Here is a 27,474-nt window from a genome sequence, read left to right on the forward strand (position 1 = left end):
TAGAACTCGATTCGGGTAACAAGATAAACACCTGCTTGACCCGGCGCATGTACATTAAGGGGGCTCAAATTAACAAAATTAAAGGGAATAAAGGGCTATTTAGACCATTTTTTAATTAAAAAAAGTATTTTTTTCAAGGGGCCCCCAGGGATATCCCGACGGCCTAGCCAGGGTAACCACCTATCCTAACTTGTAGAACGTGATTCAGGCAACAAGAAAATCACCTTCTTGACCCGGCGCATGCACATTAAGGGGGCTCAAATTAACAAAATTAAAGGGAATAAAGGGCCATTTAGAGCATTGGGAACTACTGCCCCGACTTCCTCCCTATCTCTTAGTGCCGGCAATGGGAAGAGTAGAAAAAAAAACCAATAAGAAAAGGGAGAAAATGAAATAGAAGATATCATTTATTCTACTCTTTTATATTGTATTAATTATATTTGATTTTTTATACAAAATTATGAAAAAACAATAAAAACTTTAAAAGATAAAAAAATAGAAGAGAGAGAAGGGAAAGGGACTCGGAGAGAGAGCAAAGAAAAGGAGGGGGGAATATAAAGAAAAATAGGGAGAACGGAGAGGTCATAATAGTATGAACAGGATACTTTAGGATTGTGCCCCGAGCAACTTTTAGATTGTTTTAGACATGCATGGTGTGCAGAAAATGAACATCATATATCTTTCATCTTCCTTTCCTTTCTTTCCTTTTGTCATTTCTTTTTTGTTCCCAGTTTCAGAACTTTTGGGGGGCTTGGGGCAGTGTTATCGGATGGGGTCCGGAACAATAATGGCACAAGGGTTTTTATCCTATAAGGAGGCAAAATAACATTCTCGGTGGGGGGGGGGGTGACACACAATTTTTTTAAATCGAGCGAGAAGTGCGAGCTAATTTTATTTAAAAAATAATGGTGTCCCTCCTGACTTGAAAAGCGACCTGTTAAGGACTAGCTGTTTGCATTAATTGGGTCATGAAGATGATATCTCACCAAATAAATAGTGTGAGCGCGAAGGGATGATACCTGGACGTTCTAAGCACCTTTTTTGTCATCATGAACTGAATGGGTATCTAATTCGCTGAAAATATTTCAGTTATGAAAATTGTGGACACGCAGGATATGTATCTCGCTAAAACAAATAATGAAAACTCTAATGACATTGGATTTTTAAGACCCATGTAAATAGATAATTTACTTATTTCAATTATTAGTTACTGCGAGCGCGTAGCGCGAGCGACATCGTGAATTTTATATAATGACCTGAAAGATCTATGTTAGTGACCAAAATTGTCGGGAGCTAAATGCTAACGGTGAATGGATGAGAAAATTTTCAAAATTTTAAGAACAAAAAAAAAAGTCTTGGAGAATTATGACAATGCTTACTAAACATTTTTTTCTTCAAAATTTCGGGGGTTGGGCAACTCACTGGGCCTCATCCTTTGGTGCCACCACTGGTCTGGGGCGGAGCCCCCGGAACCTCGTGATATTTTAAAACTTTGCAGATGGCCAACATTTTTTTATCATATCGCGGGTATATACACCACATATTATATTAAAGGGATGGTCCGGGCTGAAAGTATTATAGCTTAATAAATAGAGTAAAATTCACTTAGCAAAATGCCAAAAATTTCATCAAAATCGGATAACAAATTAAGAAGTTTAAATTTTAGCAATGTTTTGTGAAAACAGTATGGTCATGATATTCATTAGGTGGGCTGATGATGTCACATCTCCACTTGTTCTTTTGTATTTTACTATATGAAATTAGGTCTATTCAAATTTTTTCCTCCAAGAGCTAGAAAAATCGGATTGTCCATTGATTTATTGCATTGATATTATTTTATTGCTGCAACTTATTTCACTATAAGGGAGACATTATTCACACAAGTATGAAATAACGGGGAAAAAAATTATGTATTAACACGTTAAGAAAAATGAAAGTTGAGATGTAACATCCACAGCCCATCTAATAAATATTCATGATGATTGTTTTCACAAAATATTGCTAAACTTTAAACTTGTTTGTTTGTTTTATTTCATAACAATATAGATACAATAACGGAGGATCGCCCAATTCAGCTGTATTTGCAAAATACTGCTGTTCTTCCTTGGGGTCCTACATTTACCAAACAAAGTAATATACACCAATAAAAATACTAAAAGAAAAACATTTCCAAGTAAAGTACATTGACAGAAAAGTGTTCAAAAAAAAACTTACTAAAACTATGAAAACAAAAAGAAAGAAGTAAAAATACAAATGCTCAATCTAAATAATCATAATAGAGTATGAAAGCAACTTAAAGTTGGTACATTATGAATTTCATTGAGCAATCGATTATAAATTGATATCCCCGATAGAAAAATGTCCTTTTACAATTGTTAGAATTTGGCTTGGGTAAATTAATAACAAATACTTTAGTATTTGTTTTCCGATTTTAATGAAATTTTTGGCATTTTGCTCAGTGAATACCACTCTATGTATCAAAATATAAATATTTTCACCCCGGACTATCCCTTTAAGTTCAAAGCAGTTCAGTGCGGATAATAAACGAAATATATTAAAGCAGCAAAACATAGCAAAAGTGGAAAATTTGTATAAGTCACCAGCGAGCGAAGCGAGCTAGAAAATCTTGGCCTTTTAAAAAGATTTTAAATATAAATTCAAATTATGTGATGGTCGCATTGGCAATTTAGCCGATCAATCAATCAATCAATAATTAGTCACGCGATATCGTATAAAAGAGACATGTTAATTCATAATACAATTATTTTTTAGGGGTATAACTCCGTCCTTGTTGATTAATTGAATTGAAGGCTACACGTGCCATAGAAAATGTTTCCTGAGAATTATTTGAAGATTAGAAGAACGTTAAACTCATATTTTCAACAAGACGTTTTGTATCGATATACGGCCCCATATTTTTTCGGTATGCCTATTTTCTGCAAGAGCATGCAGAGACAGCCGATCTACAACAAAAGGCTAAAGATAATCATTCGACCCAACCCATTCTCATTTTTCTTACTTTGTAATCTGATTACAAAAAAGTAAGTATGTATAATGATTAGACTGATTCGAGAAGAAAAATATGGTTAACAACTCAACAAACTTTGTGCGAATAAAACAAAATACATGTATCACTCGGTTTTCGGAACTATGTTAGTGGCGGAGGAATTAGGACTGAGTGTCATTAATGAATAAAATCTGCTGATGAGATGCTTTACCGAGTTGCCCCTAAATGTGCATGCGCCGGGTCAAGCAGGTGTTTATCTTGTTACCCGAATCGAGTTCTACAAGTTAGGATAGGTGGTTACCCTGGCTAGGCCGTCGGGATATCCCTTGGGGCCCCTTGAAAAAAAATACTTTTTTTAATTAAAAAATGGTCTAAATAGCCCTTTATTCCCTTTAATTTTGTTAATTTGAGCCCCCTTAATGTACATGCGCCGGGTCAAGCAGGTGTTTATCTTGTTACCCGAATCAAGTTCTACAAGTTAGGATAGGTGGTTACCCTGGCTAGGCCGTCGGGATATCCCTGGGGCCCCTTGAAAAAAATACTTTTTTAAATTAAAAAATGGTCTAAATAGCCCTTTATTCCCTTTAATTTTGTTAATTTGAGCCCCTTAATGTACATGCGCGGGTCAAGCAGGTGTTTATCTTGTTACCCGAATCAAGTTCTACAAGTTAGGATAGTTGGTTACCCTGGCTAGGCCGTCGGGATATCCCTGGGGGCCCCTTGAAAAAAATACTTTTTTAAATTAAAAATGGTCTAAATAGCCCTTTATGCCCTTTAATTTTGTTAATTTGAGCCCCTTAATGTACATGCGCCGGGTCAAGCAGGTGTTTATCTTGTTACCCGAATCGAGTTCTACAAGTTAGGATAGGTGGTTACCCTGGCTAGGCCGTCGGGATATCCCTGGGGGCCCCTTGAAAAAAAAAATTAAATTAGAAATTTCCAACCCTTTTATTCACTGACTTTTGTCCCCTAAAAAAATCCTCGTATTAGGGCAAGCCAGCTATTTTATGGTTGCCCGAGACGTGTTCCACCTTTTAAACCCCCTAGCTAGCTTTCAAAACCCCTAATTTTTTAATATCGAATATTGAATATCTGTCCAACTTCACACGCGTTTGAATATCGAACCTGAATATCCAACCAACTTCACAGTTTGAATATCGAATATCCAACCAACTTCACGCCGGTCATCGTAGATTAGACATCATGGGGCCCGTTTCTCAACACCGTTATAAGTCTAACTTCTTGACTGAATCGGAGATAGTGAGCTACTTGTCCGCTGTTTCACGAAGTCCTCTTTACCAAGTTCAGGCCCAACAAACGTAATCAACCATAGAGGTTGAAATTAAATCCTAAAACAAGTGGGATAATGTAATACAAAATACTGGTAACGATGAAAACCATAGCACATGCTCGATCGCACTCGTCGCATGCATGCATCATACACGTGCGTGGTGGTAGTACGCCCTCTATTGCCCTCTCATTTCCAGTATGTTTGACGTGCTGTACTTTTATTTCTCAGCTCTACAGAATTTCTGTGCTCTCCAGAATTTCTGCAGTCTCTATTTTCGACGAGGTAGCGCTATTTGCGATGGACTATAATTCAGTCGTTTTGTTTAATTTTGCGGTTGTCTGTATTTCTGAGGTTGCCTCTATTTCTGTTGTTGTTTATGTTTCTGAAGTTTTTGTGTTCTGAGGTTGTCTATATTTCTGTTGTTTATGTTTCTGAAGTTTTCTTAAATTCTGAGATTGTCTATATTTATTAGGTTGTCTACAATTCTCTGGCTGTCTATATTTTTGAAAATGTCTTTATTTCTGTGGTCTCTATTATTCCTGTAGTTCTCTTCAATTCTGCGGTTGTCTATATTTCTGAAGTTGTATTTAATTCTATGAATGTCTTTACATTTCTCAGTCTTTCTCTATTCCTGCATGAACCTATATTTCTGTGATTGTGTTCAATTATATGGTTATCTACGTATTTTTTTATCATTTATTATTCTTTGCGATTGTCTTGTTTTTGTGTTTGTCCTTATTTCTGCACTAATGTTTGATTCTGTGAATTTCTATTTTTTTGTTATCTTAATTATTTTAAAAATTTCTTTATTTTTAGATATATTTCTGCATTTTAGTTTATTTTCAACGGTACATATATATTTCTCAAATCGGTAATTTTGGCACTTATGGCCGCCCATATCTACTGGCAACGGAGGGTTTCAGCAAACTCCGCCTCACATCCACGTTTCGTGGATGTGGCTCAAAGAAGTTGTAGACCCACTTCTGGAGCCTCAGTAGACCTAGTCTGCTATGCAGACTCGTTGAATCAGCTGAGGTACACACACTGCAGATGTGGGTCTACATTTGTAGACTAGCACTGTCTTGCCTGTTGAGCCCGACCAGGTTCCGTGTGAAAAGCGACGCGACATGTAGGCCTATTTAGTTAGTTGGCTGAGTCCACCCGTTTCTGGAAACCAAACACAATCAAGATGCCCTAGTATTCTTGAGGCCTTATCACAAACATTACTAATTGCTGTGGTGAAAATGTATATTTGGTAAGGAACAAGGAAGGTAGACAGCTGGCAGCCGTCTGTTTCGAGGAGTTTTTAAAACATTTTAAGTTTTTTTTTTATTTCTCATACACAAGAGTGACAGACGGCTCGCGATCGTGCAGCCGCCATTATGTAATTAGTAGATGAACAGTGCAAATTCTCTCCACGGGGCTCATCGATATGTCTTTATTTCATAAAAATATATAAAGTACTGGACCAAAGTTAAAATTCCTTTTGGCCTGAAATGCACCAAAACGGAAAAATAAACTTGCATATCAATAGAAAACAGTGAGCTTACTTTGGCTGTCGCGCAACTCCCACTTCCCTCACTTGTTCACTGCTACCATCTGGCCTGTGGAGAATCTGCAGGTAGGACTATGGTATGCCAATGCTGTATAGAGCACACACTCTAAAAAATCATTAAAATATCACTTTTGTGACCAAAATTACTAATTTTCATAAAGTTTTAATTTATTTATCATTAGTAATGTGGGAATAATTTTTGTATTCACCAGAGCGCTCAAAAACTTGAATTTTGGGCATATTTTTGTGTACGCCCTCTATTGGTGGAAAGTAATATGGCAAGAAAATTTTCATTTTTTGATCTCTAATTTTAATGAAGAAAAAATGAGATAAAGAATCAAATTTAAATAAGAGCCAAGCAGTATGAATTAACAGGTCTAATGGAAACTGTCAGTGTAAAAAAATAAGCATTTGCCCCAAAGAAAAAGAGAAAATAAGCCAAACATTGCCACCCTTATTTTGTCACACATGGAGATATAACTGAGAACAAGGTTATATTATAACCTTGTTCATTGAATGAGTGACTTCCCTGGTTTATCCAAACCTAATACATAAACATACATGTATGGCCATTGAGTTCCTGTACAGATCGAGTTAGAACTTCTGTCTCTGTAATTGGTGAGTGGAGCCAACGGAGTTCAGCAGAACAACCAATATAACATAGACTGAAGCTTTGTTATGGTCTAGGAACAAGTATGAATGGCACCTGGAGGAATAAATAGGATTATTTTTAGAGACTAGATATAATAATATCAAAAGACAAAACCAGATTTGGCTTAATGTTAGACAGGTCTCTGACTCGATCTAGGCCTTGGGGATTTGTTTAACAATTTCTGATATTTAGGGTCAATTGGTGATATTGGAGCCATTAGTTTGGCGGAACAACTAATAACAGAGATGCCAAGTTAAAAAAATGTTATGCGTGAGATTTTCATGACACGGCGTCTCTGCGCGCGCGCGGCCAGTACTTACACTCGTACGTTGCCAAAAGGCATGCGCGCAACGCGCGCGCATGAGATATGGGCTTCATCATGATATCGATCCATACTACAAAACCATGCGATGCACGCACGCGATTCATCGTATCACGTACTAGCTGTGTGCTGACTGCACTCTCGTTTTCGTCTCGCGTGCCGGGCTAGACGCGAAGGCGGCCGGCCAGTCGTATAATCTAGCGAATAATGCTACTTTTTCTCTATTTTTTCTGTCGGGTCCCAATGCGTGAGAAAAATGGGTGCCATGCGTGAGATCGTGAGACGGACCCTGAATGCGTGAGTCTCACGCACAATGCGTGAGACTTGGTAGCTCTGTAATAATTATATGTCCACAAGTCATCCCAGCAAAAAGTTGATTGGAATAAAAAGAGAAAAATCCTACATGAATAACACTGAAAACTTCATCAAAATTGGATAAGAAAGTTATGACATTTTAAAGTTTCCCTTAATTTCACATAATATATCATTCGCATCACATCACTTACTATTTCTTTTTTCTTTTTTTTTTATTATATGAAATATTCAAATTTTCTCCCTGTTTTCCTGTGAAACAAAGTCTCATTCCTCTTTTACCACTTGGTATAACCACCATTTTTTTTCATGGTTCAATCAAGTTTGTCTTTATTGTCAGATCTGTAAAAATTACAATGTTTATTAAGCACACAATAAAAAAAATAGTGGGTGAGGGACATCATTGACTCTCATTTGCATGTCACTGAGTTGTGCATATAACTGTTTCGTAAAAATAAGCGAAACTTAAATTGTAACTTTCTTACTTTACATCCGACTTTGATGAAATTTTCAGCATTATACTTGTTTTATTTTTCTCTATCGATTAAAATCAACTATTTCTTGGGTGGACTTGACCTTTAATACATATACATGTACATGTAGACTGAAGCTTTTGGTTTAGATTTAGCCATGTTTTGGTTGGGTAAATTATTTACCAATTGAACCATTTTGACTCGATGCTTTGTGATTAACAAAATGTGAAGTTTGTTTCATGTTTGATTTTCATAACTTTATAATTAATATTCCACAGGAAACTACTTTATTCAAAGAAGTTAAAAGGGGAGGACAGCCCATTTCCAAGTAATCATGGAGTCAGGATCCACAAAGTATTGTACCAACTGGTGAGTATATCTCTTCACTTTTCTCTTTCTCTCCATCTGTAGTAAGACATCTTGTCTACTTTGGATTAAGTTATTTTTCAAATATAGTTCTTGTAGTGATTAAAGGAACCAAGCAAATACATGTACATTGCATCAGTTACAGTGTACAGAATGTATGATGTAATAAAGTAAAGTGACACAAAAAATATTCTTCAGAAACAAATTTTTGCCAATGGTCTGTTTTGAAATGAAGCATATTTTTTTAGAGATGTCTCCACGTTCGGATTGTAAAAATGCAGAAAATGTATTGTAAAAGAAAATCACTTCCTAATTTGTTATATTGGAATTTTCACCATGGGACTTGAAAACATGATTGGACATCAATTCAATGATTTTCTTCGTTTATACAGGTATATGAGACACAACGCATTAGGCCTGCCACTGATCTGCTTTTACATAGTTTGAAAATCTTTAAAACTTATTTTAATGAAATCGATAAATATCTGAAATGATAAAACTCTTGCATTTTTACAGGTCTTGTGTTAAAATGTTAGAAAATGATGGTTTTCTCTTATTGTTCACTGAAAATAAATGGGCCGTTGCACGAATCAATTTAAAATTTATACACTGTATGTATTGTCCGTTTCTTTTCAAATAATGCATTTTTACAATGTGTATCATACAGTGTGTAAGTCATTGGACTTTGGATCAATGTTTGTGATTTGATTGTCCATTGGTACATGTTTACAGTGCAATAGTAGTGTTCGAATTTGTCGACTGAAATGGCATTTGGCAATAGTAGTTATAAAAAACAAGTATTGGTGATAAGTAATGGGCTGGGAATACCCAGGGGCCAAGGGTCTCCTTGGAATGAAATGGCATTTCGCAATAGTTGTTATAATAATAGATCAGCCCTGCAATGTATGATGAAACACTGGGAATACCCAGAGGCCAAGGGTTTGGATAACGCCTTTGATCGTCTGGCAAAGATCTGCATCTTGGATCTCTTTTTGCCTATTTTAATTTTAGAACAAGTTTTATTCTTTCATATTCCAAGCTGGTTTTGTATTCAGTGACTGGTGAAAAAAATTGGGGAAGGAAATCACTAATAATGAATAGCAAAACTGAATAACACTAATGACAATTGCATCTGTCATTCATTTTTTGGTCTATTATGCAAGAAAAAAGGATCTAGGGTCTAAATACAAAGACTAGTGTTCAGTTGGGATTTCCCAACTCATTGTTGAAATTTTGTATAAGGGGAACTGTAGGGTAAATATGGTGATCCTGACACTGTGTAAAGTCTACAACTATCATGCAGAACATGCATTTGGTCCACACCTGATGGGTGCTTTAATAAATTGGACACAATGAACAATAAAAAAAATGATAAGAATAGCAATAAGAAATTATCACTGCTTCTTCCTGTCTTACAATCTGTTTCCACTTTTAATTATCAACCTTCTGCTGCAAACATATTTAGTGTATTTCAATTCACGTGAAATAAAGTTCTCTCTTTTTTTGAAGCATTGTTGGTTATTAAAAGCAAATATGTAAATTGCAATCTTTCATATTCACACACTCATAATTTGCCTATTCAATGTGCAATAATTGGTAATCGCCCCATTATGGGGGAGAAATAGCCTCTAAATGACAATTATTTCCCTAAATCGTTATGTCATTTGCTTAATTATCAGTTTGATACATGTAGTGTTCTCACATTTAATCATGAAATTTGGATTTCCTTTCAGTACATCAAATGTGGATGATTTGATGCTACATGTACGGTACTGTAAAAGTGTCAGTACCTTACTTCTAGGTCCATATATTCTTTTTTGTCTAGCTTTTCACACTGCACATATTTTCATTAACCCCAGGTAATTGATAGGGCTAAGCAGCAGTCTTAGCCCCACCAACTTCTTGGGGTTAAGCTTCGCCCACTTCGTTTTCACACTACGTTTAAGTAAAGTGGGCTTGTACGGTAAATAGTACGGTACTATGTGGCCCTGCAAAAAAGCAGGGTTAGCCGGTTAATTGCAGTGCTAGTACCACAATTGCGGTGCTAAGAGATGCAGTGTAAAACAAAACCAGGCTAAGGAAAATGGGGCTAAGCATTAGCCAATCACAGAAGTTGGAATTGCACTTAAATCATGTTCTGTGTTGCAAAATCATCAATATCCATGAGCTGTGCAATTGTCCAGGACTCAGGGTTAAGTTGTTAACCCCGGCTAAGCAATAGTATGTGGTTAAGAAAGACAGTGTGAAACCAAAAAAGTATAGTCCAGGGTTAAGGAAATGCATCGTGAAAAGCATTTACATTATAACAGCCTTTACCAGGAAATAATTTTCCTGGTATTACATTGCAATTTGTTTCATATTTTTTGTTAGTTGCTCTACATGAATTTTTTTTTTGTTCATGGCAATAGCATAGGAAGTCCTACAGAACATTTTTGAAAGCTTACATTCTCTTCCAACCCGAAATGCTAATCAAATTTGAGAAGTACAATTATTCCCTACATGTATTTACCATCAGAACTATTTATATGAAAAATGTTTATTATTTCTTTAAGGCCTGGTCACACCGCCCGAGCATTGTTGGAGCAGTCGTGGAGCGGTAGGGAAAGAGGGTCGAATTTCGCTCAAAAAATTGGGGGAAAAATCGAAAAACAAAAATTGAAAACAAAAAACAACAATCGAAATCGAAAATGGTAAACGGTAGCGAGCATTGATGATTGTTTTCTCTCTGCTCCACGACTGCTCCAACAACGCTCGGGCGGTGTGACCATGCCATTAAATGCTATATATAACTGTAGTCTACCCCGAATTTCTTCATATTCTTCTTTGTGATATTACTTCTTCTTTTGTATACATTTCTCTTATTACCCCCTTCCCTATTCATTTATATATTTTTTTTTATACTGTATATATGTATACCAAAAATTTCCGAACAAATTCATGAAATTCATCCTTTGGCTGCAAATTCAATTCTATCATAATAAATATCATCTATCTGTCATTTTCATTAAAAATAGTATGATCTATTAATCCAGCATATTATTGACTTCTTATCTTTCAGCAAGGAGGATATTGCAGAAGGTAACTTCATCATGCATGAAGTTCATTGCAGGAGGAACATCACCTTGTGCAAAGACTGCCAAGAACCTGTTCCAAGATCAGAAATGGAAGAGCACTTTGAGGAATACCATAAGCCAGTAAGTACAAATTTCGAGTTAAAATCAAATTTAACTTAGTATCCGTCAGAATTTTAGTTTAAATTGTTTTCTTGCCCTGAATTTTTGTATGATATCAGCCGGAAGATTGTTGCTTTTGAGACATTCTTCTACATTTATTCTTGTAGACATACATGTTTAATTACTTAGAGGAACCAACCAATACGGGGTCAGTGAATTATGTAGCATGTGCCCGCTATAAAGATTCTTGTCATATTCCTTAACCAATCTAGAAGAAACACCACATAGTAAAAGCCTTCTGGATTCCTTTGTTTTTCAGACAAGATTAGGAGTGACTTAACAGAAACCATACCAAGAAATGATCTTCACCTAAAATTATATATGTATTGTTTACGAAAATGTACAGTTTTCAAATGAATGCAATCATTTGAACACTCTCCAAAACTTTCCTTGAGAACAAACAAGTAGTTGTTGCTCTGCTGGGCAATAAAGCATACAGAATCGCTGAACTAGTTCATTGGACTGGTTAAAAAATAGTTACTGTGAATGAACAAAGTCTGTACCAGTAATTGTTTCATTTCTCTTTTTAGATAACCTGCAAGTGTGGAGAAACAGTGGAAAAATGCAAAGTGGAAGAACATGAGGTAGGGCCGTTTGATGTTGACAAGATACAGTATAAATTGTGTACCAAAGGGTTGTTCCATAAAGCTGTTTGTAAGCTACAGAACCATTCAGCAGAGAACATGTACAAATCATTTCTGAAGGCCATATCTCCTACCACTACCATCACTCAAAGAAATTTGATGGCCCTGTGAAGTTAATACATGGATTTCTATGGTCTGATATGGATGATTTCAATGTAGGCAAGATACATGTTTTGATTTAAACATTTAAAAGCTAACCTAAACCCGATTAACACTTAACACTTAAGCATGTAGAGTGTCATTATTTTGTTTGATTTATTTACTGCTTTTTTAAAAGTATAGTGAGACCACCACATATCGACCACTTTGCGCGCATTACAATTATTGCGTATTGCAAACGATACGCGAAGGAGAGTAGAGACAGTGTCCATAGGAACGATTTAATGAGAGAAAAAGAAGGGGGAAAAGATACAAATTTAGTAGAATTTTTCAAAATTGTTTTGACTAGACCTGAACCCTGCCAAAAAAAAACAGTTGTTAATACCAAGTAATTCGATAGGAAACGGCTTTAGAACAAATATCCGTCTGTCAAATCATGTTCAGGAGCTCGCAGTGGAAGTAGTGAGAGGATCATTTAGCATTTTGACATCATAGAACTGATTTGGAAGAGTCAAAATATTTGAGCCACCGCGACAAGAATCGGCTTTAAACTTAGTGTATCACAGGTGGTCGGTTTCAAAAGAAGGGTGCAAATGTAAAATCGTCGTATTCGTTGTTCGCTGATATTTACGCGGATTGAATCGGAGTCACTGATTGAAACATGGGATTCTGATCTGCTCAATTTTCTGCACTAATGAGACAAAACTGGGTAAAACTGATAAATATTTTCGCAGATACAATGCTTAGAAAATTAGGTGGTCGATAAGGGGTAGTTCCAACCATACTTTCATTGGTCATTGCTTTAACTTTTTATGTAAGTGTAGTTTGATATCTAACCTTTTTTTTGCATGTATCCTCACCTTGCAGAAGAATGAGTGTGCACAGAGAATCAAACACTGTGAATACTGTGAACTAGAACTCCCCTTCATTCAGATGGCTGAGCACCTGAACTACTGTGGAAGCCGCACGGAATGTTGCCCGAAGTGCCAACGCTACATCCAGAACCGTGACCGGGATCAGCACGACATCACAGACTGCGCATTCCCTGACCAGAAACCTTCCATCCCACGGCAGCCACCCCCCGTGGAATCGCTATTTGATAACCTTGAAGACTATGATGAGACTACCTATCATGCAGTGACAAATCGATTTGCGTTTCCAGAGTACGTTGACCCCAATGATCTAGACGACAATATGACAAGGCCGTCAATGAGGAGTGTTAACGTGAGCAGCTCACAGTTCTACGGGGGAAGCAAGGACAATCGAAGTAGTGCGCAGGATGCAAATCCTGGAGGACGCAACAGGAGACAGAGGAAGAATCAGGATAGAGTGCAGAATATTTATAAGAATACAAACCAAAGAAAACCTGTAGCAAGCAAGAAGAAAGGTAATTTAGTCCATAATATCCACTTCTCAATATGCATATTGCCATTGCTGGACATTGAAGCGGCAACACATTCAAGAAAATCACTAAAGAATTGGCTTTTTCATCAACTGAAGGAAGATAAATGATGTCATCAAAGGAATCTGTTGAATCTTTGATCAGGTTGCAATTACTTTAAAAAATGATATCATAGTTCAAAAGTATGAGTTAACATAAGTCATTCATTTAACATCTGGGGCATCAAATCAGCTTGCTAATTTGTTTGCCTCAGTGTGTCCAGCGCAGTTGGATAATCATATTTTTGTGTTATTTCAAGTTGAGTGTTGGTGTTTAGAGGATGAACAAGGCTACTAAATTGAGCTCAAACTGGGTTCAGGAGGAGAATACTTATATTATTGATATACCAATTATGTTGCGCTTCTCGCCTATCATCTTGACTTCTTGCATCAAATCTTGATGATAAAAGTGAAATTGGGGAGAAAATTCCTTATAATCTTAAAATTAAAATTACTTGTTTGCTTCAAGGATGCTACTGGTCCATTTTGTAGTGTGTTAGTATGAAAGTAGAGATCAATATCAATTTTAGTTAAGAATCGATGACAATTCTTATTGATAAGCAGATGCGTCACATTCCACATTATTATAATGGACCACCACTATCAGGGAATAATTTTTTGGGGGGCATTACATCATAATTGCTATTCATTTTTTTGTTTCACACAAAATGAGGTTTTAAATATTGCTGCGCAGAAGTTTGTTGAAGTATTTGTCCTACAGCCCAAACTGGAAATTATATTTGAGAAGTAAAGTTATCCATGATTCATTGTGTTTTCCAGATTCTACAAAGCAGTCTAACACACAAGCAGCTGATCAGATGGAAGCTGACCGCCTTCTGGCTCTCAGCATCTCGAACGAGGATGACCAGGTCTTTGGTCTGGACAACAGCTTTGATGCCCTCCTTGGCAGTGTCCAACCTAGCAACCATGGGAACAGGGATTTTGATGACAGTGAGCTGGATCAGTGGGAGAATGATAGAGATGCCGGTTCGCCGTCAAGAAGACGACTGGCTAGCCGAACATCTCAGCCATCGTTATGGAGTGCATTAGATGAAAATGGTAAGCTTATAACAGATGTTACTGGTTTTTATAATTATTACTCAAGGCAGTGTACCCAATGTATATGCTGCGTCTTGTTGCAGGGTTTCTGATCAGCATCTCTCGCTGCAGCTTTCCAGTATCTTCCATTGCTTTGTGTGTGCTGAAAAAGGAGTAGAAGGTAAGATGAGAGCTTGATTCTTGCTGAAAGACATGTCTCAGACTAACAAGTAAAGCGCTCTAAGGGTATTTACATAAAATATGTACAGTATGTATGATATTGATCTATGTTAGATGCAGTATTCTAGACTTTGAACTATTTGCATTCATTGATTAAGGATAAATTCCAGTTTTGGTAACGATCTCAAAATGACTTTTCACAGAATCTAATATAATTACCACCCAAGTGTTTGTTTGTATGAATAAAAAATATGTGCCAAAGGATTCTGGAAGAAATTGTGTAATTGCTGAGAAATAAGCAAAATAAGCACGGATTCGGTCACTTCCGTCGGGTCTTTATTTCAGCAAAAATTATACACTGTCCCACGTGTGCCTATCTGTGTTGGTGATCTTCAGTGTGAACGTTTTTCAGCGTAGATTTCAAGATTTCACAAAGTTCAGTTTATGTAACTGTACCAGATCTAGATCCTCGATGATATAGTGACAATTAAGCCTGGTTTTACAGACTTTCTCATGAAATCAGTGTTTACTGCAACTACTAGTATTTCGCTTTAAGTCAAACTTTACATTGTATGTTTTCTTTTAATAGACCATGGTTTTATAGGGCATATGTTGCCAAGTCATTCACCATGTACAGATTACGGTATGTAATTCAAAATGAAAAAGAACTCAATTGAGAATATTGCAATGAAATTAAAGCAAGATTGCATAAGTATGTGTTTAATTCTGATGAATTTTTTGTTATCTGATATAAATAACATTGAGTGAGAAATAAAAACCAGTCTGTAAGGCTGTATGTAAGTTATGCATGACTAAGTTATGCACGACTGGATGGATTACTTGTGACCATTTCTTTGTTGCCAACTCAGATACCTGAGCCTTGTCTTACAAAGAGTTGCGATTGATCCAATCAACCTCACTATATGAAAATCTATCATTATCGTAATTTTTCATACAGGTAATCTGCACAATGTCATTTGTAAACAAAGGAAACACACCAAATTAACAAAATAATGAATTCATGAGTTATACATCATATCTTGAAATCATTTTGAATATAAGCGATGTTGACATTGCTGGCCTTCCATAGTTGCGGTTGATCAAATCAATCGTAATTCTTTGTAAGACGGGGCCCAGTTCATTATTTTCATACTCTTGAAATTCAATCTTTGTAGATCAAGAATCTCATTTTCATTTTCTGATTGTTGATATTACCATCATGGCACCTTTTCAAAGTGCGATGAGGGATATGGAAATGCAGTCCTTTTCATCAAAACAGAAAAATTTTGGTTTTCCAGCAAAAGAAGGGCCCACCAGCTGTACTGTACCTAACATGGCATAACTTTACCATGCTTTGCCAATATGATAATAATATGAAACATTGACTGCCCTTGAGTGGTTTATAATACTTTCTGCTTTACACCACAACAAGTACAATATTCATGGAACTGAATTCAATAAATTCATTGCCTGATAGAACAACACATATTATTTTTGAAACCAACCAAAACAAAAGTACTTATGTTATTATTTCACTGGGTACTGATATGTAGTAACTGAAATTCAAATTAAAACACTTGAAAAGATGAGTATAAAAAACATTTTAAAGATATGATTACATCTACTTGTGTAGATCACAATGAATGCACAGGCAACTTTTGCTCTTTCCTCTCATTCAATATGGTTCAGTTGAATATTGAACAGATTGCAATATTCTGATGGCATTGAACTAAAATTCTAGGTCAGGAGAGGGACGCAACACATGCACACAAAAGTAAAGGGCTAAGAATATTGAACACAATCAAATAAAGGGATTTAAAGGTAAAAGATTGTAGTTGCAGCAAACAATTATTTCATGTAGAAAGTCTTTGAAATCAAGGTTAATTGTCAAAATGTCATCATATATCTAGATCTGGTACATTAAAGTAAACTTATCTTTGGGAAGTCATGAAATCTTAGCTAAAAAAAATGATAATTCTGATGATCACTAACACAGAAAAGCACATGTGGGACAATGTATTAATATTGCTCAGAAAAATACCTGACATTTGATGGAATTCCGTGCTTATTTTGTGGATTTCTCATCAATTATATGTACATGTACGCATTTTCTTCTAGAGCCACTTGGGTGGTAATAAGTTTATTGGATTCTGTTCGAACTCATTTTGAGATTGTTACCACAACTGGTGGGTGTTTCATAAAGCTGTTCGTAAGTTAAGAGCAACTTTAAGAAGGACTGATGATCCTTTCTTGTGGTAAATGATATATTCATTGCCGATGGTTAAGCATGTAAGAAAGGATCACCAGTCGTTCTTAAAGTCGCTCTTAACTTACGAATAGCTTTATGAAACGGCCCACTGGTATTTATCTTTAAATGCATGGTATTTGTTCCTAGCATCCAAGGCTACATGTACTTTGTGTAATAAGTTCATGTATTTGATTTGTTAATGTAGGTATTTCAGGAGAGGTTGTTATGGCACCCTGTGAATTCTGTAATAAAGCATTTCCTCTGGATGATCTTATACTACATCAGGTATGCTATTCACTCTTCATTCATTTATGTGCACCAGTTAGTATGTGTTTTGCTTCTTTTTTTTATTTGTTCTACTGAGAGAGATACATGTGTCTTTTTGTACCCAGGGCCCTGTTGCATAAAAGTTTATGTATTGATTTATGTCATGATTTATGTCACGATTTACGTCATATAGCATAAATCATGACATAAACACAAATAATGACATAAATCCGTTGCATAAAGCTTTATGTCTGAAATCGCGACATAAAATCATGACATAAATCCATTTGAATGACATAAATTTATGTCGTGATTAAAATCAAGACATAAACGGCGGCTTTCTGCAATAAGTGACTTAAGGGTAATTTTACGATCATTTTCTATAATTACCGTATGCCCTCTGTAATTTGATGATATTTTGAGTTTTACTTGGACTTTCGAAATAATTTTTGTGTCATTGGATAGCATATGATGTATTCTTTCAATATTTGAAAAACGAACAATCATAAGTCTTTCCCTTATTTTTATAAGCAAAACTAGGCCTAAGCATAATAGTTAATGTGTTTACTTCGTTGAGGATAGGACATTTTCCTTAGAATGATGACATAATTTATATCAACGCCACATATTTTTCAAGCACCACCCTACCTCCCAAAATGATGATAATAACTCTGACTTTCAGTCTAGAATCGCCCCTTTTGTGCTTAATTCAAATGTGATTAAAAAAGAAATTTGGTACATACATTGGGTGATTTCAAGTCCAGTGTTGGCGTTGGTATTGGAATTTAATTGATTCCCGTAGGTTTAAAATGTATTTTGTGTGTCAGAAATCATGTTGCCATGGTAACGGCATATTATATGACATAAAATGGTAAAAAAAAACTTTCAGATTTAATTACTAGATCAATTTTCAATCAATTCTCATGATATTTGGTTAACATATTGAGTTTGAGGTGAAGATGTGAGAGACACATATTTTGTGTGTGTCGGAAATCATGTTGCCATGGTTACCACATACTATTTGCCCTAAATTAGGTAAAAATATATTGGTTCCTGCTTCTTGGTTAGTTTAAACCAATTCTCATGAAATTTGGCTCACACATTGGTCTCGAGGTAAAAATGTGCAGGACATATTTTTTAATGTGTCGGAATCGTGTTGCCATGGTAACAATATATGTGTCAAAAATTAGGCAAAATCTTGCGGTTCAAACTACTTCATCAGTTATGCTCATGACTTGCTCGTGGAGGTCTTGGGTAAAGATGGGCAAGACATATTTTTTTCATAGTTTGAAACTGTTGCCATTGTAAGTTTGTAACGGCTAAGGGCAAGGGTATTTATCACCTTCATTGATAGTTCTAGTTTAATGTTCCTTCCCCGCAACAAAGTGCATATAGGACGTGCCTCGTTCATTTCATCATCCTTTTTAATATCGCCTTTTCTTTGTTAATTTTCTTTATTCAGGTTCATAGTCTAAAATGGTAGGCCTAGAGGAAATACGAATTGTAATTTAAGAGGAAAGAAAAAGGAAATATGAAAAGGTCATCAAAATTGATAATTTATAGGTCATCCAATTCTTTTCGAAAATCTCAGATGCAGCTTCCCGCTTGCATTATTCATCTAGTTCTTAGTTAATAGTCTCGTTGGAGAAAGAAAGGTAGCATTATCATGAAAAATTCGGTCTGACAAAAGAAAGGAAAAGAAAAAAAGTGAAATATGATATATGCTATTTCATATCATATCAACATCTATCACAAAGTTAGATTTTGTATTACAAAGTTAAAATGTTTGCTCGCTCGCAGTTTTTATAATTGACAACCATGCATATATCCCTGTAATCAATGATTATTATTTTTTCTTTATAATTTCAATTTTGTATTATATAAGCATGTCATGGAACCACCTTGCCAGTGCAGTTGCGGCGAGGGTTACAAACGTGGAAGCACAATGGGGGAATTTCTTCAAGAAAATATTTGACATGAAAAAAAAAACAAATAAACAAGCCTAAATAAAAAAGAAGAGACGGGGTTTAATCCGTGCCAAAAACTGGCCATTAGAGATGGGGCGATGGGGGGGGTCCACTTTAGAATATGCTCACTTATTGCCCAAATTCCAAGAGGAGTGCACATGAGGGGCCACTACTCATCACGGCTTTGTGCCTTAATTGGGACACGTTCATACCACCTGTATCCCTTAATCCATACCTCAGTCACCAATCATTTATATTTATTCATCTTTGAGCACCTGGCCATTTTCTTTCTATCTCTCTCATGAAATGTAACCCCCCCCCAAAAAAAAAAAATGCTTTATCCTTTTATCGCTTTCATTATCTCCCTCCCTCCGAGATTAGGCCACTATCATTCACGAAATTTATCTAACCAATTCTCTATACATCTCTCTATCTCTGTTAATGACTCCTTCACATTTAAACTTTTTCATTTCCCTTCTCCCATTCTAATTCACCTCGCCCCCACTTTCTCATTATTACTTATACAGTGTAATCTTTGCATCTCTACATAGATCTATCTCATTTTCATTTCTCGCCCTCAATCAATTACTTTCCAAATTTGACAATTCATGGAACAATATGTTCATGAAAACAATCCTACAATTTTCTACAAATATTAATTACTATTTTTAGTTTAGGGAAACAAGTGTGTTCTGAGGGGTATATTTTGACCACACACCCCCCCCCCCCCCCCCCCCCGATTCAATAAAAGCAACAAAGAGATGAAGCAAAGAGAATGACATTTTATGTAAATTTATTACTTTTAAAATAAATACACACTAAAATGTTAATGTGAAACAATGTTATCTTGTCACCTGTCCTATGACTTTATAAACATGATTAAAAGTGGAACTTGGATTTAAATAAAATGTATTTTTCATATCACTATATATTATATTATTCATAAATATTTCCACTTAAAAGAGATGAAGATTTCTGTAATATCATGAAGAGGAACTTACAGTGTTGTAATTTATTCTTCTTCTCCTTTTCTCCTCTTCCACCCCTCTTCTTTTTCTTCTTCTTCTCCTCCTTCTTGGTTGTCTTCTTTTCTACTTATTGTTCCATTTGTATTATTATGACCTATCATCATTAACATTATAATAATTTTATGATAATCATAAAATATATTCACTAAATGTCAATATAATGATTATTATCTTTGAAAAAATGAAAATTAGTACTTTTGTTAATGTTAAAATTTTTAAAGCGTTTATAGGATACTTGAGTGTGAACAGTAATATAGTTCCCTTGCCAGGTGCTACCAGGTCCATGACGTCACCTCTTCAACAGTCTTGACTCTTGAACAATCTGAAATGAGAAGAATCAGTGAAAACAACTTTAGCAACTCAACTTGATAATAGCAGAGTGTTCACATACATTTACATGTATGATGTATCTCTAAAAGATTATGAAAGAGCCTTTTGAGATTGCAATCACAGGCATAATTAAAAAAATATAGAATGTGAAATAAAAATTGGATAAATAGCTTCCGAATATCATTTTTTATATCCTTATAATTAAAGTCAGAATATATTCAATTTCAATCAAGTCATTTGAGAAAATTGTCATATGTGGTGTTACTTGAAAATGAAAACATACCCTTCTACTACTACTATTATTTTATTCTTAAATGCACTTAAATTGCGTTAATGCTTGTAAGCTCTCATTGTTAGTCTTTTGCTGAGATTCTAATAAAAAATATAAATCAACTGAATCTGAATCTCTTGCAAAAGTTAAGTGGAAAATAATTGTTACAATAGTATGGATCCAATAGCCTTCCTAGATTTTGTTTTCCCTTTGACTAGTAACATTTTTGTTGCTCTTACATATTTTTGAGAATACATTCCATAATAATAATATTAACATTAATTGAAACATTAAGAGGGCTCAGTTGTCAATTGAAACTTGAATTTCTATAAAAATTCATGAGATTGATATCCATTTTTGTGAGTAAATTTAAGATGAATTTATTACAAGATGTAGATGAATTTTAAGAGATTCATATTTGAAAATTACTATAACATGACATCACATTTACAACTGCTCTTAAGGACAATAAAATAAACAAGAATAAATATTACCGTACAGTAGTATACTTGTATTTACAAGTAGAATGTTCAATAAACACAACTTTATATAAAGACTCACCTTCATACTAGAAGCTTGACCCCCTGATCCAAAGAGAGACTTCGTATTCAATAGCAGACAGTGGTAGAGTGTCTGGACTTCCCTCTCCTTCCAGTTGCTGTGCCCCTTTCTCTCTTTACCTCTTCTCACCATTTGTGTGGGTCACCTGTTAGAAAAGTGAATACCAAATTTTTCATATAGTAACAGATGAGAATGAATTCATATTTACATTTTGTATAAACAACAACTGAAATCCCTTCTTTGAAAAAAAATATTTTTATCATTACAGATTTTGTCAAATATATTTGACAGGGGTGTTGGTACAGTTATTTAGAATATTTTATTTTAAGGCAAATGATGTCTAGTCTTTCAACCTTGAAACGGTTTGATGAAGACACCAAGAATCGGGATTCAAATTTGAACCTTAGGGGTTGGTACAATAAGGGGTGCTAATGAGAGCAAGTATGCTCATTGTTTATGGGTGTAGCATAATTTATATTAATCACCATAAAGGCCAGATTTGAACCATGTAATAGAGGTTAAAATTTTAAAATTTTTAATTTTTAAGTATTATGCACCTTAAAAGGTTAAATGTTGCCCCTTTTATTGTGCAAACGAACGTCATGGGTGCAAACAATAACAAGACCACTTTTTTGCACCTTTTATCACTTAGGGTGCAATATTAAAAGGATAGTACAAGTGATTCATTTAGGCTTTATTTTTTTTAAATGTTAGAAAAATGATTTACACACTCAATATATGAATACTTCTAATGAAGATAGGTTTTGATAGGTAAGAAAATTGTAGGCCCTATAATTCTATTATTTATACAGTTGGGGATTTTCTTTACTTCAAATTGCCAGAGTTTGTTTTCTTAAAAAAAGCACCCCTCTAGTAACTGATCTAAAAGAAATCCTCTTTACAGTAAATAGGTAAAAGGAATAGAATATACTATGAGGAATTCTTAATAACAGTCATCAAGAGAATTTCATTTATCATGGTTATTTTTATCCACAGATCAGAAACCAAATCCTGTAGTTACCAGTAATTGAAATGCCTTTTCTCCAAGCATATTATTTGTGCACTGGTTTAAAATTAATAGAATTAGAAAAAGCATTTGATATTTTTTTTTACCTGTAAAACAAATCAAAGAACTAAAATGTGTATCCATCATAGATGTACATTAATATCTTTATTAGATATTAACATACAACGAAGTCATCAGTTTTTCGTGAAGTTACATGTCTTTTCAGTTCAGTGTTTAACTTAATTAGTTCAGTGTGTAATTCTTTTTTTTTGTTCCCCCTTCTTTCCCTTCCTGTTCAGTAGTCTCCAGTCTTCGTTAACACAGAGGGTGACCCAGGATTTTCTAAATTATTTTATCACCTTTATTACACACCAATCACTTTGTTTTTTCTGAACAGAGAGGGACCCCCCCCCCCACTCTCTGCTAGGCTCTTATACTCTACACATGTTATTGTAGTGCACATCTACCAATAAATCATCTAGGCTCTATCATAAACCCAGGGGGCTCCATCACCATAGCGTCGGCAGTGGAGGACCCATCTCCCAAAGGTCTAAGTTTAATTGTATTTGAATTTTGATGTCAGAGTTAAAAAGTCAGGCTTAAGATTAGACATAGAATAGATCTAAAGTAACTTTTGTAGTTCTAGTAGATCTATGTTACTTGTTTCATATAGATGATATATAGGCCCAACAAATGATTAGCTTACTAATGATGTAAACACAGTTTCAATTTTGGGCCCTGAGCTAGATCTATTCTAGTCTCTCTTGTATTGCTAAACAGTTACTAGATTAGGTCTCGATTTTGATCTATTAAAAGCATGAATGGAAGAAGCCCCAGCCAGACTCAATCCAGGGGCAGGGCTGCACCACCTCATTCACTGGCCAGGACCAAGGCCCAAACCAGGGTAGGCCTAGTCAATGGTAGGGCCAGCTCACCTAAGTAAGACAAGTTTAACTTAGAAATTTTTAGAGCTAGACTAAAAAAGTCTAAATCAGACCCTAGACTTGATCTAGTCCTAGATAGAAAACTAGATAATAGATCTAGATCTAGACTAGCACTTAATAAAGGGGCCAAGCTATTACTTGCTAGGGCCTAACCCTGCATTGACACCGACAGTGACATGCCTAAATTTCAGGTTTTGGTTTTTTTTTTAATCTCCGAACATAGGCTCAGCACAACTAATCATTTAGGCCTGGGCTAGGCCCTCACGGTGAGTGACAGAGCTGTTTTGTATAGACTCTAGAGTGTCTTACGTTAGTCTAGACTACTAGGTAGACAGTCCGGCTCTAAGTCTAACGTTAGACTAGGCCCTACTGACTAGGCCTAACGAGTAACGTTAACGTAGATCTTTCCAGGAAGAACAGGGATGCTCTTGAAAAAAACTTTAATTTCAAATCAATGTCAATGAAAATGTCCAATAAAATGTCGTGAAGATTAATTAAAACTGTTTTCTGTCAGTGTTCATCCCATGAATTATTTGTGTTTATCCGACGCCGGAACCTTAAAATCAATGTTCAATGTCGTGAAGATTATTTAACACTGTTCTGTTGGTGTTGATTCCATGCATTATTTGTCTTTGTCAGACGCCGGAACCTCCGGCTAGCACTGCCAGCGTTGTACGGCTAAGAGCAGCCGGAGAGTATCCGAGCAATCGTTACATAAAATTGACGGCGATAATGATTTATTTAAAACATCTCCTCATACTTAGAAACTTTTAATTTGGGTCAGAACGTGAGATATATCTATTATCTACGATATACAACAATGAAAATTTGATACATACCAAAATAGGCCTCTATCCCGTCCAAATAGAAAGCCGAAGACCCTTTTTCGCAAGAGCTTCCTGCGGCTGAAAAATGACAACTTATGCCAAGTTTATGTCAACAGGCTCGTTCATGACTATTCAGTTTATGTAATGATGATTAAATCGCGTCATAAGCTAAAACAATACATAAATATTTTTATGCAACGAAATTTATGTCAACGGCATAAGCTATGCATGATTTTAAGTCATGATCGAAATTTATGTCACTATGACATAAATTTTTATGCAACAGGGCCCAGGTGTAGTAAATGTGGACCAGAGTAGGAAGGAATTCCTTGAATGAACAAGTACTTATGATCAATGATCAAGTACCTAATTAATCATGTTTAATAGCTGTTCTTAAGGCAGCTGGGTAATTTGCTCTGTAGAAACATTGTAATCACTATATAAATGTTGCATGTTATTAGTATGCATGATACCACCCTTTCACAAGGTAAAAATAATCATAATTTGAATGATGATTCCAGTGAAAAATGAGGCTAATGATGAATATTTAGCAAACTAGAACATGATTAGAATCACCAACACTAATTACAGTCACGATCACAATAGCAATCTTCATTTCAATGATGATTCAAGATTCATGTGTGGAAAGGCCCATAGAGCACACAAATCACTGATCATCCTAGAACAAAGATATAAGTGTTACAAAGCATGCAAATACTATAATTTCCTCCTTTTGATAAGATGGAATGTACCCCCAAGGCTCAGCTGTGGCACAAACATCAGTATTATTTAACCGGTCATACCCCAACTGAAGAATACATTTTGATGAATTTACAACTTATTTCTTTCGTTAGACTGGCTGTCAGATGGAATCCCTAGACCAGGTACTTGATCCTAGTGAAATAACATCAGTGCCTTCTAACAATCAGCATCAGACGGTTCCTCAAGGCTCAACTGCAGTGCAAACACCAGTACTAGATAATCTTAGAAAGCCCAATCTCCAGAGGTTTGTACTCTTTCCAAATTTTAGAAAGCACAATCTTCAAAGGTTTGTCCTCTTTCCAAATCTTAGAAAGCCTGATTTTCAAAGGTTTGTCCTCTCCCCCCCCCCCCATCTTCAAAGGTTTGTTCTCTTTCCAAATAGGTTTGTCCTCTTTCCCAATCTTAGAACACAACACCCGATCTTTAAGGGTTTGGCCTCTTTCCAAATCTTAATAATAATAATATATTATATAGCGCCATCTGTCTAGAAATATTCTATTCCGAGGCGCGTTGTTATTATTATTATCCCGGCTTTAGCTCGAGCTACCTTTCAGCGCTTATGCATTCAAGGAATTAATCCTGCCGGGTACCCATTTACCTCACCTTGGTCTAGTGCAGCACAACGTGGATAAATTTGGATCTTGATCTTAACCCTAATTCTCCCGGGGGGGGCCATAATGGCCCCCCCTCAACAATTTTCGCGATATATCTGCTGCGCAAAATTTTTTCACCTCGCAGCTCACTGACTTTTTACATTCAAGTCTCGCGCAAATTTTGAGACCAAATTTGTGACGCCCGGTACGCGGTTACGACATTACGCAACATTATGCAAGTGCATGTCAGACCCAAAATTGCTCATAAACGTGATTTCATGTACAAATCCAATGCAAATTGCGTATTTAGCCAAAATTCATAAATGTATCATTATTTCTACTTTTACTGATTAAACTTAATTAATTTTGCCTTGTTTATGATCAGAATTATGTCTGGAACAATTTCCATTGAAAAAACAATAAAAAACAAAGTAAAAAAACAAAGAAATACATAAGAAATTCATAAAACAATAAAATACATAAGAAATTTATTTCCAAACCGAAGTTTTTTTGAATTACGATTGTTAAGAATGCTACAAAGAAAATTTTTACCAAAAATTAGCATTCTAGGAGCTTTATTTAGTGAATTTAGAGCAAAAAGTATGATTTATGCATAAATTAGCATAATTAATTCATATAAAATAAAATCTCATTATTTGGAAAATTTTACCATACAGCCTTGTAAATTACATCGCACACTACCATCGTGCAAATTTTTGCGTCGCTCGCGCGATCGGCGGCCGAGATCTCAAGGGGGGGCCATAATGGCCCCCCCCCGGAATGAAAAGAATCAAAATACCCGGGAGATTTAGGGTTAATAATACACCCAATTTTCAATGGTTTTTCTTCTTTCAAAATGTTAGAACACCCATTCTTCAAGGGTTTGTCGTCTTTCCCAATCTTCAAAGGTATGTTCTTTTTCCAAATAGGTTTGTCCTCTTTCAAAATCTTTGAAAACCCAATTTTCAAAGGTTTGGCCTCTTTCCAAATCTTGGAACACCCAATCTTCAAAGGTTTTCCTCTTTCCAAATCTTTGAACACCCAATCTTCAAGGGTTTACCCTCTTTCCAAAACTTCGAAAGCTCAATCTTCAAAGGTGTGTCCTCTTTCAAAATCTTTGAAAACCCAACCTTCAAAGGTTTGTCCTCTTTCCAAATCTTGGAACACCCAATCTTCAAAGGTTTGTCCTCTTTCAAAATCTTGGAACACCCAATTTTCAAAGGTTTGTCCTCTTTCCAAATCTTGGAACACCCAATCTTCAAGGGTTTACCCTCTTTCCAAATCTTCGAAAGCTCAATCTTCAAAGGTGTGTCCTCTTACCAAATCTTAGAAAACCCAACCTTCAAAGGTTTGTACTCTCCAAATCTTTATAAGCCCAATCTTCAAAGGTTTGTCCTCTTTCCAAATCTTTATAAGCCCAATCTTTAAAGGTTTGTCCTCTTTCAAAATCTCTAACAGCCCAGTCTTCAAGGGTTCATCCTCTTGAAATTCGAATCATAGAAAGTTTAATTTTTAAAAGGTCTGTTCTCTTTCCAAATCCTATAAAGCTTGATTTTCCAAGGTTTTTCTTCTTTCTAAATCTTAGAAAGTCATATCTTCTAACTTTTATCCTCTTTCAAATTCTTAGAAAACGCAACCTTCATTTTTTTTGTCCTCTTCTCTAAAGCTTTGTTCATTTATTTTGTAGTATTCCATACCTTTTATTTTTCTGATGCTATTTACAGTGTCCTGTCAATAGAGAATGTACTTATCATGGCTGTATGTTGTAACACAACTAGATTGAGACCAAAATTATACTTGGAAAATTGGTTTTATAATTTTTGTTTGTCTACTTTAATTGGTATAGCTATAAAGTGATAGTGTTTACATGTACATGTATGTCTTCAGAATACAGTAAGGATAGAACTACATGTATGGAATAGTAGGGGAAGGCGGGGTAAGTTGTGACACTTTTTGCATTTTGCATGTTAGAATAAATATGACTAGTAATATTATAGAAATAAGTACCTTGCCTTTAAATTTTATTATTGGGAAATCTTTTTCACCAAAATAAACTTT

At 35.4% G+C, this 27,474-nt stretch overlaps 1 protein-coding gene and 1 long non-coding RNA gene across 3 annotated transcripts in view; one reads left to right on the plus strand and one right to left on the minus strand.

The window, feature by feature from the left end:
• The window catches only part of LOC121408452 (TRAF-type zinc finger domain-containing protein 1-like), a 48,649-nt gene that overhangs the window by 9,329 nt on the left and 11,846 nt on the right, over positions 1–27,474 (plus strand). For both annotated transcript variants that reach the window (XM_041599926.1, XM_041599928.1), the window contains exons 2-8: positions 7,891–7,981; positions 11,037–11,172; positions 11,742–11,795; positions 12,822–13,341; positions 14,175–14,453; positions 17,066–17,145; positions 24,916–25,067. In XM_041599926.1, the coding sequence (XP_041455860.1) occupies positions 7,947–7,981; positions 11,037–11,172; positions 11,742–11,795; positions 12,822–13,341; positions 14,175–14,453; positions 17,066–17,145; positions 24,916–25,067 (1,256 nt within the window). In that variant the 5' untranslated portion in view covers positions 7,891–7,946. The remainder of the gene's footprint in view (positions 1–7,890; positions 7,982–11,036; positions 11,173–11,741; positions 11,796–12,821; positions 13,342–14,174; positions 14,454–17,065; positions 17,146–24,915; positions 25,068–27,474) is intronic.
• LOC121408453 lies at positions 20,284–24,290 on the minus strand. Its single transcript, XR_005969042.1, has 3 exons — positions 24,074–24,290; positions 21,285–21,429; positions 20,284–20,444 (listed from the first exon to the last, which is right to left on the minus strand). It is a non-coding gene; the product is annotated as an uncharacterized LOC121408453 (long non-coding RNA).

The sequence above is a fragment of the Lytechinus variegatus genome, chromosome 2 (genome assembly GCF_018143015.1).
Source record: "Lytechinus variegatus isolate NC3 chromosome 2, Lvar_3.0, whole genome shotgun sequence".
Lineage (NCBI taxonomy): Eukaryota > Metazoa > Echinodermata > Echinoidea > Temnopleuroida > Toxopneustidae > Lytechinus > Lytechinus variegatus.